Below are 18048 nucleotides of genomic sequence, written 5' to 3' on the forward strand. Positions count from 1 at the left end.
CTTACATCAGAAAAACAACAAAGGTAATTGAAGAGATGAAAAGAAAAAGAGAGGAAGATTAAACTATGGTAAACAGTCTTCCAGACACAAAGACAGACATTTGTCATTAACTACTGATTTAGTCATGGGGAAGTCTGTTAACTAACAGGTTTCACACATGGATATGTGTGTGTGTGTGTTAGCAATGGGCATTTTAAATTATTTCACTATTAGAATAATATATATTTTTTACAGATATCCCGGATAGTCGAACTACATGTAAAAATAACAACAACAAAACCATTTGGAACAGTGTTTGAAGTTGGGAAATGGCTTTGCTACGCAGCCTGCGAAACATAGGACAGAGGTGCTGCTCTGCTTGCTTGCTACGCAGCCTGCGAAACATAGGACAGAGGTGCTGCTCTGCTTGCTTGCTACGCAGCCTGCGAAACATAGGACAGAGGTGCTGCTCTGCTTGCTTGCTACGCAGCCTGCGAAACATAGGACAGAGGTGCTGCTCTGCTTGCTTGCTACGCAGCCTGCGAAACATAGGACAGAGGTGCTGCTCTGCTTGCTTGCTACGCAGCCTGCGAAACATAGGACAGAGGTGCTGCTCTGCTTGCTTGCTACGCAGCCTGCGAAACATAGGACAGAGGTGCTGCTCTGCTTGCTTGCTACGCAGCCTGCGAAACATAGGACAGAGGTGCTGCTCTGCTTGCTTGCTACGCAGCCTGCGAAACATAGGACAGAGGTGCTGCTCTGCTTGCTTGCTACGCAGCCTGCGAAACATAGGACAGAGGTGCTGCTCTGCTTGCTTGCTACGCAGCCTGCGAAACATAGGACAGAGGTGCTGCTCTGCTTGCTTGCTACGCAGCCTGCGAAACATAGGACAGAGGTGCTGCTCTGCTTGCTTGCTACGCAGCCTGCGAAACATAGGACAGAGGTGCTGCTCTGCTTGCTTGCTACGCAGCCTGCGAAACATAGGACAGAAGTGCTGCTCTGCTTGCTTGCTACGCAGCCTGCGAAACATAGGACAGAGGTGCTGCTCTGCTTGCTTGCTACGCAGCCTGCGAAACATAGGACAGAGGTGCTGCTCTGCTTGCTTGCAGCAGTGCGGGGGTCAGTGTGTTTGAGACGGGAAGGAGAGAGAGTAGTCATACAGACTTGTGCTAGTTAGACAAACTTGTAGATGCCAGGGTTTTTTTCTGGACAAAAAAAAGGGCTTAGGTGGTGTGGCAGGGGGAATGGCAACGGTCAGCCTGTCGGCACGGCTGAATTGTTAAGAAAATTGTACAGACATCTGGCCCGTATGGTACATTATGCATCATATAAAACACTTTTGGACTATATCAACAATGGACTAATGAAACAAATACCAAAAGATCGTTTTTGGATGGAGTTTTCCTTTAGGTTTACACAAAGCATTTTTCCACCCCAAAAATTTTGAAAAATAAAAAAAATACATATACTGTATGGACTTAGGCTGCCCGCCCAAGGGTTTCTATGGCAGAAGAATCGCTGGATGCCATAGGTTATCTATCATCCCATCTTGTAGTGCCTGTCTTGACTGCATCAAATCGATGTTAGTCAGCTAGCTAGCTACTAGGCTAATTGAGTCTATTTTGCTGTGCTTCCCATCCTTGTCGACAACAATTCCATTCAGATTAAACAGCCAACCTGATGGTTGCTCGTCGCAACCTACTCCTTCTCATTTAGCTAACTTAATTCCGTCATTTTAATTCAATTTTGCAATGATTAGAGATCTCCCACATTGCTTTATACACATGCAGCCTCGGACTGTAGTGCCACTGATTGGCTGACAATTACAAGAAACGCGTAGAACCTTTGTAAGACTACATTATGTATTTTTATTGGGGGCACGTCTTAAAAACTACATTAAAATGTGTATTGTTTAATTGAATTAAGAATTTAAAATGTCATGGTAAATCCGTGTATAGCAATATCACAGCCTTTTCATTGTTAAAATATGCCGGGTTTTGTTTCTTAAAAAAAATTGATACTCTCGCAACTATTCTAATACTAATGTATTTGAATATTCAAATAACAGTGCTCATCCCTAGTGTCTGCGTGTGTGTCTGTGTGGGTGTCTGTGTGGGTGTCTGGGTGTTTACATGTTTCTGCCTGCACGTGTGTGTCTGTGTGGGTGTCTGTGTGTCTGCGTGTGTCGGCGTCTGGGTGTTTACATGTTTCTGCCTGCACGTGTGTGTCTGGACATGTTTACCTAGAAGTCCCCACAAGAAAAGTAAACTAACAAAAACTTGGTTAGGGTTAGGTTTTTGGGTTAAGGTTAGTGTTAGGTTTAGGGGTTAGGGAAAATTGTATTTTGAATGGGACTAAATTGTGTGTCGCCGACAAGGTTAGTTGTACAAGACTGTGTATGTGAGCGGGTGTTTGTGTGTTTGCCTGCGTATGTGTGTGTGTGTGGATGTGTTTTTACGAGGGCGTATCTCCATGGAGACGGCGAGAGCGCCGCGGCCCACGACGCACTCTGTCTGTCCACTACGGAGGGTGAGTCACAGAGCCACCACTTCCTGGGAGAGAAAACATCTCTAGTGTGTGTATATGTATGTTTATGTCTGTCTGTGTGTGTATATGTGTGTGTGTGTGTGTGAGAGAGAATATGGGTGTGTTTCTCTGACTGTGCCCTGTGGACAAGGGAACCTGAGAACCAGAGGTGTTTAACAGAGAAAGTGACAGCATATACAGTGCATTCAGAAAGTATTCAGACCCCTTCACTTTTCCCACATTTTGTTACATTACAGCCTTATTCTAACATTGATGAAAGTATTTTTTCCCCTCATCAATCGACACACAATAACCCATAATGACAAAGCAAAAACAGGTTTTAGATTTTTTTGCAAGGAGAGGAAGAGGAGAATATGAGCTGGAAAGAAAGAAAGAAAGACCGACAGAGAGAGAGATATATAATGGTGAATAGTTCCTGTTGTGTGTCTGGAAACAAGGTCACATGTGACTCCATTTCTGTGTGTGTCTCTGTTGCTGTGTGTGTCTATGTGTGTGTGTGTGTGTGTGGCTACCATGAAGTATACTTCTTCTGACGCATGATTGAACATGTGCACACCCACAGATGGACACAAAGAGACACAGAGGAGTTTTAACAATGTCCAATATAGAAGAACTGTAACAGAACCGGAAGAGAAGCAGAAGAGAAGCCATAAAGAGTAAGTGTGCGTGGGTGCATACATATGTGTGTATTGTACTCACGTCACTAGCGCTGAGGTTGCCGAGCTCTCCGTCCTGTTCAGAGTCTCTGCTGGACTCGCTGCCCCCGCGGTGCGATGAGAGAGCCCCTGCCTGGACGACAGGGCGAAGCCAGATCTCTACTCTGGCCCCCTGCTCCCCCCGTCCTCTTCCTCCACCCCGGACGCCCGGGCCCCTGGAACCCCCTTCTGACTCCTGCCTCCGCCCCATCTGGTCCGCCTGGGGGGGTCAAGGGGTCAGAGGTCATATATACAGAATACACAAGCAGGGGACAGAACCAGGAGATGAAAGGCTTGGATGTGTTTGGTCTATGAATACATTAGCTGGTCTATGAAAGCAGTGTCGGTTGAGCTATAGGTGTATATGTGGCCAGTGTGTGTGTGTGTTCGACCTTGCGTTTGGTCTCTTCAAACAGACTCATGAGGCTCTCCTTGGCAGTGAGGATGGGATTGGAGGCCGCCAGGCTACGCATGTAATAATACACCGCATCCAACTTCCTCTTCTAGAGAGAGAGAGAGAGAGAGAGAGAGAGAGAGCGAGAGACAGAGAGAGCGAGAGACAGAGAGAGCGAGAGACAGAGAGAGCGAGAGACAGAGAGAGCGAGAGACAGAGAGAGCGAGAGACAGAGAGAGAGAGACAGAGAGAGAGAGAGACAGAGAGAGAGAGAGAGAAGAGAGAGAGAGACAGAGAGAGAGAGAGAGAGAGAGAGACAGAGAGAGCGAGAGACAGAGAGAGCGAGAGACAGAGAGAGCGAGAGAGAGAGAGAGAGAGAGAGACAGAGAAGAGATGTGAGTGATCTTTCTTGTGTCTGTCGGGTTTCTCTCTCAAAATATTACTAACTATATACATTATTCACCATTTTCATGGAAATCATTTTTTTGGTCAGCAATACATACTTTACACAGCATTACATCAACACAACACAGCAGATATTTGTCTCGTCTCATCTTGTCCCCCACTGTAGAAAATAACACATCTTCTCACCGTGTAAACAGCCAGCAGGGCCAGCTGGTTGTAGGGTCGTCCGTTCTTAGGAGCAATCTGCTGGGCCTTCAGGTACCAACTAGACAGGAGGAAGAAAAGGAGGGAAGAGGAAGAAAGAAGAGGGAGAAGGAAAAGAGAAGATGACTTTACACAAAAAGAGAGACCACTCCTGTGTCGGGGTTGTAAAGCTGGCTTCGAGGCAAGCAACACTGAAGCATGCATGAGAGCACCAGCTGTTCAGGACGACTGTGTGATCACGCTCTCCGTAGCCGATGTGAGCAAGACCTTTAAACTGGTCAACATTCACAAGGCCGCGGGGCCAGACGGATTACCAAGGTGTGTACTCAGAGCATGCGCAGACCAACTGGCAAGTGTCTTCAATGACATTTTCAACCTCTCCCTGACCAAGTCTGTAATACCTACACGTTTCATGCAGACCCCTATAGTCACTGTGCTCAAGAGAGCGAAGGTAACCTGCCTAAATGACTACCGCCCCGAAGCACTCACGTCGGTATCCATGAAGTGTTCGCATACCGCCCAACAGATCCACAGATGACGCAATCTCAATCCACACTGCGCTTTTCCACCTGGACAAAAGGAACACCTATGTGAGAATGATGTTCATTAACTACAGCTCAGCGTTCAACACCATAGTGCCCACATAGCTCATCACGAAGCTAAGGATCCTGGGAGTAAACACCTCCCTCTGCAACTGGATCCTGGACTTCCTGATGGGCGCCCCCAAGTGGTAAGGGTAGGCAACAACACTTCTGCCACACTGATCCTCAACACCGTGGCCCAACAAGGGTGCGTGCTTAGTCCCCTCCTGTACTCCCTCTTCACCCATGACTGCGTGGCCAAGAACGACTCAAACTCCATCATTAAGTTTGCTGACGATACAACAGTGGTAGGCCTGATCACCGACAACGATGAGACAGCCTATAGGGAGGAGTTCAGAGACCTCAATGTGAGCAAGACAAAGGAGATGATCGTGGACTACAGGAAAAGGAGGGCTGAACAGGCCCCCATTAACGTCGACGGGGCTGTAGTGGAGCGGGTCGAGAGTTTCAAGTTCCTTAGTGTCCACATCCCCAACGAACCATCATGGTCCAAACACACCAAGACAGTCGTGAAGAGGGCACGACAACACCTTTCCCCCCTCAGGATACTGAAAAGATTTGGCATGGCTCCCCAGATCCTCAAAAAGTTCTACAGCTGCACCATCGAGAGCATCCTCACTGCTTGCATCCCCGCCTGGTATGGCAACTGCTCGGCCTCCGACCATAAGGCACTACAGAGGGTAGTGAGTACGGCCCCGTACATCACTGGGGCCAAGCTTCCTGACATCCAGGAAAATTGTCAACGACTCCAGTCACCCAAGTCATAGAGTGTTCTCTCTGCTACCGCACTGCAAGCGGTACCGGAGTGCCAAGTCTAGGTTCAAAAGACAATTAATAAAACGGCCACCGGGACTATTTACATTGACCTCCCCCCTTTGTTTTTACACTGCTGCTACTCACTGTTTATTATCTATGCATAGTCACTTTAGCCATACCTAGATGTACAAATTACCTTGACTAACCTGTACCCCCGCACATTGACTCGGTATCGGTACCCCCTGTATATAGCCTCATTATTGTTAAGTAATTTTGTGTTACTTTTAATTACATTTTTTACTTTATTTTGTAAATATTTTCTTAACTATTTCTTGAACTGCATTGTTGTTTAAGGGCTTGTAAGTAAGCATTTCACGGTTGTATTCGGCGCATGTGATTTGATAGCTACCGGTAATTTACTAAAGTTACTGGAATCTTCTGGCAATCTATTGTAACTTTGGTAATTTATACTTTAATAACTGCATTTTTTAAATTCATATATAAAAAAAAGATATATATGAAAATATATATATCTGTGTCCATATTGTCCAACAGTTTTTAGTAGATAGACCATATGGTCCAAGAGAAAATAGCCTAATGAATGAAAAAAGCGTCTAATCAGCAATAGCATTATTTTCAATTACCTCTGCAACTTGTCCAATGATTGACTATTTTCACAACTGCCACCAGTTTAACGGCAAAACATTGACAACAAATACATATTGACAGAGTAAATTAAATATATTGCAAAAAAATAAATAGGGGATATTTTTTATTTCACCTTTATTTAACCAGGTAGGCCAGTTGAGAACAAGTTCTCATTTACAAGATAAAGCAAAGCATTGCGACAAAAACAACAACACAGAGTTACACATGGGATAAACAAACGTAGTCAATAACACAATAGAAAAATCTATATACAGTGTGTGCAAATGTAGAAGATTAGGGAGGTAAGGCAATAAATAGGCCATAGAGGCTAAATAATTACAATTTAGCATTAACACTGGAGTGATAGATGTGCAGATGATGATGTGCAAGTAGAGATACTGGGTTGCAAAAGAGCAAAAAGATAAATAACAATAGGGGGATGAGGTATTTGGGTGTGCTATTTACAGATTGGCTGTGTACAGGTACACCAATGGTATTCACTAAGTGTATGGTTTATATTTAGAATGTTTTACAGCGGTCATTCGATTTTTTTATAATAAAATCATATACATTTTTTCTCACATATTTTACATGTGATAAGGCCAGAGATAATTACAGACACCTGTGATAATCTGTAGTACCTAAAACGACAACTGGATTTATTTCGATAGATTACATACAATAATTAAAAGATACCAAAATTCTGGTAGTTTACTGGTAAACTTTGAAAGTTTCCAGTAATATACCCTCCCTTTGTAACCCTACACTTGTGACTAAAACTTTAAAGTTTATCATGACAGTAAGAGACAAATGCCGACGTTCTGTACATTACCTTGGAAATAATGGAAAACGCAGCGGGACGAGGCGGAGTCAAGTCCCTTTGCGGAGTTCATTTTTATCCTGCTTATACCACAGTTGCTAAAGAAAACAATACTAAAGCAAACATTTACCAGTAGAAATAAAAACATTTAATTGATATTTTCATTTTTATAAAGAGAATTCAAACTTTCTCATATTTTAATTGCTAGAGATGAAACCCAGTCGTTCGTTCAATTGGTTTGATATTTATGGACACGACCCAGTCGTTAGTTCAGTTGGTTTGATATTTATGAACGCGACCCAGTCGTTCGTTCTGGTTTGATATTTATGGACGCGACCCAGTCGTTAGTTCAGTTGGTTTGATATTTATGAACGCGACCCAGTCGTTAGTTCAGTTTGTTTGATATTTATGGACGCGACCCAGTCGTTAGTTCAGTTGGTTTGATATTTATGGACGCGACCCAGTCGTTAGTTCAGTTGGTTTGATATTTATGGACGCGACCCAGTCGTTAGTTCAGTTGGTTTGATATTTATGAACGCGACCCAGTCGTTCGTTCTGGTTTGATATTTATGGACGCGACCCAGTCGTTAGTTCAGTTGGTTTGATATTTATGAACGCGACCCAGTCGTTCGTTCAGTTGGTTTGATATTTATGAACGCGACCCAGTCGTTAGTTCAGTTTGTTTGATATTTATGGACGCGACCCAGTCGTTAGTTCAGTTGGTTTGATATTTATGAACGCGACCCAGTCGTTCGTTCAGTTGGTTTGATATTTATGGATGTGACTCAGTCGTTCGTTCAGTTGGTTTGATATTTATGGACGCGACCCAGTCGTTAGTTCAGTTGGTTTGATATTTTTGGATGTGACCCAGTCGTTCGTTCAGTTGGTTTGATATTTATGGACGCGACCCAGTCGTTCGTTCTGGTTTGATATTTATGGTCGCGACCCAGTCGTTAGTTCAGTTGGTTTGATATTTATGGTCGCGACCCAGTCGTTAGTTCAGTTGGTTTGATATTTATGGACGCGACCCAGTCGTTAGTTCAGTTGGTTTGATATTTATGGACGCGACCCAGTCGTTCGTTCTGGTTTGATATTTATGGACGCGACCCAGTCGTTCGTTCTGGTTTGATATTTATGGTCGCGACCCAGTCGTTAGTTCAGTTGGTTTGATATTTATGGTCGCGACCCAGTCGTTAGTTCAGTTGGTTTGATATTTATGGACGCGACCCAGTCGTTAGTTCAGTTGGTTTGATATTTATGGACGCGACCCAGTCGTTAGTTCAGTTGGTTTGATATTTATGGACGCGACCCAGTCGTTAGTTCAGTTGGTTTGATATTTATGGACGCGACCCAGTCGTTAGTTCAGTTGGTTTGATATTTATGGACGCGACCCAGTCGTTAGTTCAGTTGGTTTGATATTTATGGACGCGACCCAGTCGTTAGTTCAGTTGGTTTGATATTTATGGACACGACCCAGTCGTTAGTTCAGTTGGTTTGATATTTATGGACGCGACCCAGTCGTTCGTTCAGTTGGTTTGATATTTATGGACGCGACCCAGTCGTTAGTTCAGTTGGTTTGATATTTATGAACGCGACCCAGTCGTTAGTTCAGTTGGTTTGATATTTATGGACGCGACCCAGTCGTTAGTTCAGTTGGTTTGATATTTATGGACGCGACCCAGTCGTTCGTTCAGTTGGTTTGATATTTATGGACGCGACCCAGTCGTTAGTTCAGTTGGTTTGATATTTATGGACGCGACCCAGTCGTTAGTTCAGTTGGTTTGATATTTATGGATGTGACCCAGTCGTTCGTTCAGTTGGTTTGATATTTATGGATGTGACCCAGTCGTTAGTTCAGTTGGTTTGATATTTATGAACGCGACCCAGTCGTTAGTTCAGTTGGTTTGATATTTATGGACGCGACCCAGTCGTTAGTTCAGTTGGTTTGATATTTATGGATGTGACCCAGTCGTTCGTTCAGTTGGTTTGATATTTATGGACGCGACCCAGTCGTTAGTTCAGTTGGTTTGATATTTATGGACGCGACCCAGTCGTTCGTTCAGTTGGTTTGATATTTATGAACGCGACCCAGTCGTTAGTTCAGTTGGTTTGATATTTATGGACGCGACCCAGTCGTTCGTTCTGGTTTGATATTTATGGATGTGACCCAGTTGTTCGTTCTTTAAGTTCCGTTTCTGCATTTGCTTTTGTTTAACCTGTTTCCTATTGACATTCATTTAGATACATCCATAACAATGAGCTGATATGCCCAATTTTGCCTGGCATAACTAGAAAAGTTTGCCTTCTCGTCAGGACACTTGACACTATTCATTACGAGATCACATTGCATTTCAAACACTAGGCTAGAAGCGAACTAAACAAGTAAAAAAATACCAGTTGCTGAAAACAGCTAGTCAAACTAGAAACATGTGGGAGGATTTGACAGCATAGCGCCACTTGCGTCACGACTGCAACAGTAGGTACGAGATAAATCAATGTTCATCACTCACCACATTAGGTCATCAGATGCTCCATAAAAATATGTCACTGCAAAAACAAAGAAATGCTATCTAGCTATGTTTTTCCTCGTGGGACCTGCGTTTACAATGTATCCAATTTCGGTTTGCATTGTGAACGCTGGCCCTTTCAGTGAATTGGCTAGCAGAGATGTGAACAACCCCCCCCCCCTCACAGTTTTACGAGGCAGTTTTACGACTTTACAACCACGTCGTAAATACCATAGAGACTCTCCCTGACCATGCAATTGAGAAAGAGCTTCACAGTAAAACAAAGGGATTCTCCCGCCCAATTCTACTACATCCCAGAATTTGAGAATGGAACAATAGTCCTATTTTGGAGAATGTGAAAACGGTCGGTGGAGAAGCCAGCTACGACGCGGCCGTTTTGTTTCATGTTCGTGACCTCATACAGCCACATTACCCTAACTCTGTTTATACAGGTGCCTCAGCTATGAGGTTTGCATCTAATTCTTGTATAAAATGAATGAGTAAAGATGAAACTATTTACGAAATGATGTAATGTGATGTTAACTTTTAAAATGAGAAAATTGTCTTCCCTGTAAAGTTTAACTAAGTCAGTAGCCAAGCTCAAGTGAATAGGCATTGGTTGGAAATGATGAACCAACCCCTTCTCTACATTTCTATAAGAGCCCCCATGACCCAATTCACATTGAACTAAGCAAACCCCAGCGTGAGCTGTGGTGGCGAATAGTAGCACATCCACTCTACATAACGAAAAGTCACTCAAGTTCTGAATACCGTGAGGATTTGTCTTCACGTTTAAAAGGGCTAATTCTAATGTCAACCATAGAGGCCAGGAAACGTGGGAGCTTGCTCTACACGTAAAATGGTATGAACTCTGAACTATTGATCACTTAAGAAGAAGTGAGTCCTAGACGACAGCCTAACAGACTGCAGCTGGAAAGGTAGCAAATCTAGTACGAGAACACTGAGCGACGTGGACGAATCTCCAGAGTGAGATGAACCTCTCCGACCATGTGAACTTCTCACACGACGACCCGGAAGTTTCCACAAAGGACGAGGGCGACATCGACTGGGCAAACCAGAGCCTCACATCACCAGCTTCACGTAAATACAATGCATTGCTTTTCCCAAATGAGTGATCGTTAGTGGCATATGTATTTATGTGAGAATAGCTTCCCAGGTCCTATGAAGACCAATGTTCCTTAGTCTTCCTTCCAAAACCTCTTTCTCTTCTCTCTGAATTTACCATGTTATAACCCAACTGTTTTGTCTTGTTTAGTCCACTAGGGACGGCATTTTACTGTATAATGTTATTATGTATTGTATATTCTGTAATTGTTTAGTTAGTTAGTTAATAAATAATTGAGCCAATAGGTGTATGGATGATTCATAGTAGAGGCTGGGTTCGTGCAGATAACCAACAATTTACGACGTTCAGATGAGACTGACGAAGGTAATAATAATAATAATAATAATTTATTAATAGAAGACTAATTGATCAGATATTCAAATATCTGAAGAGGTATACTCAGAAAATTATAACTTTGTAATCTGAACATTTTCCGTGATTAGTTTAATCACGTAATAATAATTACAGAGAATTGATTTGATAAAATAAGTCTTCACCTTTAATAATGATACTAAAGACATGACAGTGTGGTTGTTGGTTTAGCTTTCTGTAACTGTGTAGCAAGTATAGGCGGCATGTGTAGGTGCATATTGCATCAAGGTGTTACGATTTCTTTCCCAACTCTCCCAATATCTGGTTTTAATGTACATTCTAGAATGCCCTTCTAGCCAATCAGAAATTAGTATTCAACAATGCTGTGGTATAAGCTACATTTACCAGTTGGGGAATAGTCTCCCTGAGAACAAAAAGCACACCGTTTTCTCCATTGTGGAGAAACGAGCAGGAACACACATGAATGGTCATGTATGAATGGTCAGACAATTATGTGTTTTGTGGTAGCCAATAGCCACGGTTGATGTGCTACGTACCTGCGGGCCTTGCCGTAGTTAGCAGAGTCGCTGGCCTGCTCCCGGTAACGGGCGATGTCCCCCTGACAGATCAAACACCGCTGGGCACTGATCAGAGCATACTTCACCTGAACCAACACACATTAAACATGGTTAATTACACACACACACACACACACACACACACACACACACACACACACACCGTACCCAAACACACACACACACTAGTTACCGTTTTGCGTAGTGGTCGTGGTCTGATGGCCATGCCGTCCATGTAATCCTCCAGTTTAAACTGAAACACCATCTGAAGCTTCTGCAGCAGCGCATCAAAGAATACTGCCCCCTGGAAAACAAACAACAGCATTATATAAAAGTTTAGTTCCCTGAAGAAATGTAGTCTGCATACTGTCACCAAACCCTATTCGCATTAAAGTGCTGTTCACACAATCAGTGCTTGTGTGTGTGTGTGTGTCTGTACGTGGTGTTTGTCTGTCTGTACATGTTTCAAGTTAAGTTTTATTAGTCGTATGTACGGGACACACATGATATACACCGTCCCACGAAATGCTTACTTGCACGTTCCTTTTGGACAATGCAACAACAATAATAAATAATGAAAGATAAGAATAGGAACATAAAGTAAATGTCTCAGTACAATAGAATAAACATTTCAATTTAAATACAATAAAGGAAGGCACAATTTATAGTCCAATATTTACATGTGTTTTAGGTAATGACTGATTGACGCCTGTGTGTGTACATGCTGTGTGTTCAGTGTGTGTACCTCGTCCAGCAGTGTCAACAGCATGGCGGTGATGCGCGGAGCTGAGTCTCCACTGGGATCTTTGAGGAGCTGTCTGAAGCGCTCTATAACCTGGTAGAACACGTTCTTCCATAGAGCCTGGTCCATGTTCTGGCTGTCACTGAACTCTATGTCTGTTAGGATCACCCGCTCGTACAGGGTCAACAGCTCAGCTCTGGGGGGGGGACGGGGACGACACAAGATAAAGAAAGGAGCATAGTCTGTTTTTAGACAGCAGGTTGCAGCTTTCACCATTCCTCCATCCTTCCCCCCCTCCATTAGCAGGTTACTGAGCTGTTGCTTCCTCTCCATCCCTCTATCTTACCTGAGCTGAGCCATGCGGTCCAGTCCATCAGCACTGAGTCTGTCTCGAGACAACAGGTTAGTGAGCTGTAACTCCTGACTGTCCGCAGCTCTCAGCAGTCTCCCCAGCTCTCCTCTGGCATGTTGCCCAGCCTCCTCAGGGGTTAGACCTGCTCCGGATCCACCCCCTGCTGCTGCCTCGGGTCCATCTGGGTACCCCTGGCCCCTGTACCCCCCGTAGAACTGACCTGGGTGGTACATGTCGTTAGAGGGGGGGATCTGGTAAGGGCCGGCGGGCATAGTGTGGTAAGGGTAGGGGTAGCGTGTGTTGGGGTTAGGGTTGGCGTTGTAAGGGTAAGGGTTGTCAGAGTTCTGGTACTTGTAGAAGGCCTGGGCCATGGCTGCAGCCTGCTGCTGCAGGTGGAAGTGCTCCGCCTGGTGGACCGGGGGACTCCCTGCAGCCTCGTCATCTGTATCCAGGAAGTGCAGTGCTCCGTAACCAACGCCTGTCTGCAGGTACATGGGTTGCTGCTGCTGGAGCGATGCATGCTGGGAGAGCCCGAGGGCGGGTTTCTGGTCGGGGTTGTTCGGGTCCCAGAGACGCCTTGTTCCTCCGCCCCTTCCTCCTCCTCTCCCTAGTCCCACTTCTCTTCCTCCACGGATCCCACCAAACAGTAGCCTCGGCCCGGGCTCCGCCGGCAAATTCGAGAGGTTGGTGTGGGCAGGGAGGATGAGGATGCCCCTCCCCCTGCCGCAAGGCCCAGTGCCCTGTCTGCGTCGCCCCTGGGGGTCCTCGCCGGGGCCTGAGGTAGCCTGGGAGGAGCCTGACTGTCTGTCACTGTGAGATATTCTCAGGAGACCTCCTCTCCCTCTTCCTCCTCTGTGCCTCCCTCCTGTCCCTCTGCTCTCCTCCCCCCTCTTCCTCCTCTCCGGGCTCCAGTCCTCCTCTCCGTCTCTCCTCCTTCTCCTCCTCCTCTCATCCATCCAGTCTCCCACCTTGCTCTCTTCCATTGAGTCAGTAGAGGAGTCTCTAGCGCTTCTCCTCCTGTTCTGGAGCTGACCACCTCCTCCTCCTCCTCCCTCCCCTCTCTCTCGCTCCCTGCGCCCCAGCCGGTCTCGTCGGGCCCTGTCCTCCCCCAACCCCCCTCCCTGTCCCAGTCCAGGTCCGTCCAGACTGGTGCCACTGCTGGCAGAGCTGGTGCTGTAGGTGCGGTTCCTGGGTCTTCTGATGTCTGACTTGGAGTAACGCTTAGAGGACGATGATGGGTGGTGGTGGTGGTTGTTAGGACTAGTGTTGGCTCTGCTCCTCTCGTTCCCCTCCGCTGGCCTCTCTCTGTTTCTCTCCATCTCTCCATCCCTCTCTCTGTCTCGGGGTCTGTTGTTCCCTCTCTGCTTGTCCCTCTCCGTCCCCCTATCCCTCGGTTCCTCTCTTTCTGTCTCTCTATCCCTCGGTTCCTCTCTTTCCATCTCTCTATCCCTCTGTCTTTCTCTTTCTGTCTCTCTATCCCTCGGTTCCTCTCTTTCCATCTCTCTATCCCTCTGTCTTTCTCTTTCTGTCTCTCTATCCCTCGGTTCCTCTCTTTCCATCTCTCTATCCCTCTGTCTTTCTCTTTCTGTCTCTCTATCCCTCGGTTCCTCTCTTTCCATCTCTCTATCCCTCTGTCTTTCTCTTTCTGTCTCTCTATCCCTCTGTTTTTCTCTTCCTTTTGTTGGCTGTGTATCTGCAGGACGGTTTGCTTCCCTCTCTTTGTCCCCCTCTGACTCTCTCTTATTTCTCTCTTTCATCACTCGCTCACCCTTCCCCCCTCCTCCTTCCCCACTCCCTCTTCTCCTGGAGTCCTGATTGCCACCCGTCTCCCCTCCTCCTCCTCTGTTCCTGCGGTTTCCCCTCTCTCTCTTCTTCTCCTCATCTCCTTCATTTGCTCTTCCTCCCTCAACTCCTCTGCTCCTCCTGCCCTCAACGCTGGCATTCTTCCTCCTGTCTACTTCCTGACCGTGTCCTTTCTCTCCTCCTCCTCTCTCCTCCTCCTCCTCTCTCCCGGATGAGACAGTCACATTGAGTTTCTCCATCTTCCCAGTCAGATTCTCTGATACAGGGTCTGAGACTGCTGCTGCTGCTATGCCTGTCTCTCTCCTCCCCTGCCGTCTCCCCTTCTCCTCACACCTGCCACCTCTCCCCTTCTCCTCCGCTACCCCTCTCTCTCCTCCAGTCTCTTTTTGTGGGGCTGGATCTCTCCTGACTACAGCCTCCTCTCTAACAGAACCAGACCCAGGACCAGGTTTCTTGGTCTCTCTTCCCACTTCCTTCCCCTGGGTGCAGGTGGTGCTCCTTCGGCCCCCAGGCTGATAGATCTCCCGGTCCGGTTTACGAGTCTTCCTGGTGGGCTTGGCAGAGCCAAGGGAACCCCCTGCTGGCTCCGGGATGTCTGGGTCTCTCCCACTGTGGTCCTTCTCTCTCCCTCTATCCCTCTGGTCCTTCTCTCTCCCTCCATCCCTCTGGTCCTTCTCTCTCCCTCCATCTCTCTGGTCCTTCTCTCTCCCTCCATCCCTCTGGTCCTTCTCTCTCCCTCCATCCCTCTGGTCCTTCTCTCTCCCTCCATCCCTCTGGTCCTTCTCTCTCCCTCCATCCCTCTGGTCCTTCTCTCTCCCTCCATCCCTCTGGTCCTTCTCTCTCCCTCCATCCCTCTGGTCCTTCTCTCTCCCTCCATCCCTCTGGTCCTTCTCTCTCCCTCCATCCCTCTGGTCCTTCTCTCTCCCTCCATCCCTCTGGTCCTTCTCTCTCCCTCCATCCCTCTGGTCCTTCTCTCTCCCTCCATCCCTCTGTCTGGAGCTCTGTGGTCCGCTGCCTGAGCCCGATGGCCCCCCTGCACTGCTACTGTTGCTGCTAATGTTGCTGTTGTCGACTCTGGTGGTGTGGTGGTCACCTCTTTGAGTCTTCTGTAGTGCAGATTCTTGAGAGCCTTCGCTGTTAAAAGTAAAACCTTCCCCACCATGACTACCCCCTCCTCCATATTTATCTTCTCCTTCTTTCCCCATCCCTCCATCTGTATATCCAGGTTCAGTTGAAACCATCTCAGTGGCGGCCATCTTGAGTCCTTCTTCCTCCTTCTGTGGCAGTGGTGACAGTACCAGCTCCTCCTCAGGGTCAGAGGTCATGGTTACAGGGTCTCCAGGGTGACGAGGGGAGGTCACCACCTCGCCTTCCTTTCTGTCATGGCAACGGTTGCCGTGGATGGCCTCGGACGTGTAGCATTGCAGATTGGGATGTTTTGATGCGTCGTTGCCGTGGTTACTCTGCTGCTGGCATTCGCCACGCCCCTCCTCTCCTTGCTCCTCTGTGACAGGGAGAGAGGGAAGGGGGAGATAGAAAAGGGAGATAAATAGTTGGGGAAAGAGAGAGAGAGGGAGAAGAATGAGGAGAAAGGGAGAGATATATTAGCAGTGATGACAAGGTGTGTGTTATGAACTTGAAAGTGTTCCAAGAAGCTGTAGAGAGGACGTTCAGACAACAGACAGACTACTTGTCCTGTCCTACACACAGTAACAGTGCAGAGTTAACACACAGACACAGGTCCACCTGCACAGAGCACATCACATCCTATCTCACCTTCTTATGTGTTATTCATCTCCCAGTCGGCTAATGAACTAAACTGACTCATCAGGCTCTTCAACTAACCCTCAGCAGGAGACAGTTTAACCTGTTAGGGCTAGGGGGCAGCATTGACACGGCTGGATAAAAAACATACCCGATTTAATCTGGTTACCACTCCTACTCAGTAACTAGAATATGCATATACTTATTACATATGGATAGAAAACACCCTACATTTTCTAAAACTGTTTGAATGGTGTCTGTGAGTATAACAGAACTCAAATGGCAGGTCAAAACCTGAGAGATTCCTTTACAGGAAGTGGCCTGTCTGACCATTTGTTGAACTTCTTTTCCATCTCTATCATTTACTAAGGATCTCTGCTCTAACGTGACACTTCCCACGTCGTCCATAGGCGCTCAGAGCCCGGGAAAAAACAGAATGTCGTCATTCCAGCCCCAGGCTGAAACACATTATCGCCTTTCTCAAGTGGCCGATCAAGAGACACTAGCTTATGCGCGTGACCCCGACCGCCCCCGCCTTTGGGATTTTTTTCCTCTGTTTGCCGAAAAGGAGATTCCCTGTCGGAATATTATCGCTTTTCTACGAGAAAAATGTCGGAAAAATTGATTTTAAACAGCGGTTGACATGGTTCGAAGTACGGTAATGGAATACTTAGAATTTTATTGTCACGAATTGCGCCAAGCGCGTGACACTTCTTTACTATTTCGGATAGTGTCTGGAACGCATCGAACAAAACGCCGCTATTCGGATATAACGATGGATTATTTTGGACCAAACCAACATTTGTTATTGAAGTAGCTGTCCTGGGTGTGTATTCTGACGAAGACAACAAAAGGTAATGACATTTTTATAATAGTAAATATGATTATGGTGAGTGCTAAACTTGCCGGGTGTCTAAATAGCGAGCCCGTGATGCCTGGGCTATGTACTTAGAATATTGCAAAATGTGCTTTCACCAAAAAGCTATTTTAAAATCGGACATATCGAGTGCATAGAGGAGGTCTGTATCTATAATTCTTAAAATAATTGTTATGCTTTTTGTGAACGTTTATCGTGAGTAATTTAGTAAAATGTTAGCGAATTCCCCGGAAGTTTGCGGGGGTATGCTAGTTCTGAACGTCACATGCTAATGTAAAAAGCTGGTTTTTGATATAAATATGAACTTGATTGAACAAAACATGCATGTATTGTATAACATAATGTCCTAGGGTTGTCATCTGATGAAGATCATCAAAGGTGAGTGCTGCATTTAGCTGTCTTCTGGGTTTTGGTGACATTATATGCTGGCTTGAAAAATGGGTGTCTGATTATTTCTGGCTTGGTACTCTGCTGACATAATCTAATGTTTTGCTTTCGTTGTAAAGCCTTTTTGAAATCGGACAGTGTGGTTAGATTAACGAGAGTCTTATCTTTAAATGGCTGTAAAATAGTCATATGTTTGAGAAATTGAAGTAATAGGATTTTTAAGGTTTTGAAAATCGCGCCACAGGATAGCCGTGGCTGTTACGTAGGTGGGACGAATTCGTCCCGCCTAGCCTAGAGAGGTTAACCTGTTGGGGAAAGGGGGCAGTATTTGCACGGCCGGATAAAAAACGTACCCGATTTAATCTGGTTACTACTCCTGCCCAGTAACTAGAATATGCATATAATTAGTAGATTTGGATAGAAAACACTCTAAAGTTTCTAAATCTGTTTGAATGGTGTCTGTGAGTATAACAGAACTCATATGGCAGTCAAAACCCTGAGACAAATCCTAACATGAAGTGGAAATCTGATGTGTGGAATCACTTTCAAG

General features: G+C 45.9%; 1 protein-coding gene across 1 annotated transcript in view; it reads right to left on the reverse strand.

The window, feature by feature from the left end:
- Positions 1 to 18048, reverse strand: part of LOC106563799 (telomerase-binding protein EST1A) — a 38646-nt gene that overhangs the window by 14250 nt on the left and 6348 nt on the right. The window contains exons 2-8 of the mRNA XM_014129659.2: positions 12662 to 15974; positions 12319 to 12511; positions 11767 to 11877; positions 11553 to 11659; positions 4207 to 4285; positions 3614 to 3724; positions 3226 to 3441 (exon numbers count right to left, since the gene is read on the reverse strand). Coding sequence (XP_013985134.2) covers positions 3226 to 3441; positions 3614 to 3724; positions 4207 to 4285; positions 11553 to 11659; positions 11767 to 11877; positions 12319 to 12511; positions 12662 to 15974 — 4130 coding nt within the window. The remainder of the gene's footprint in view (positions 1 to 3225; positions 3442 to 3613; positions 3725 to 4206; positions 4286 to 11552; positions 11660 to 11766; positions 11878 to 12318; positions 12512 to 12661; positions 15975 to 18048) is intronic.

Source organism: Salmo salar, chromosome ssa11 (assembly GCF_905237065.1).
Source record: "Salmo salar chromosome ssa11, Ssal_v3.1, whole genome shotgun sequence".
Classification (NCBI taxonomy): Eukaryota; Metazoa; Chordata; class Actinopteri; order Salmoniformes; family Salmonidae; genus Salmo; species Salmo salar.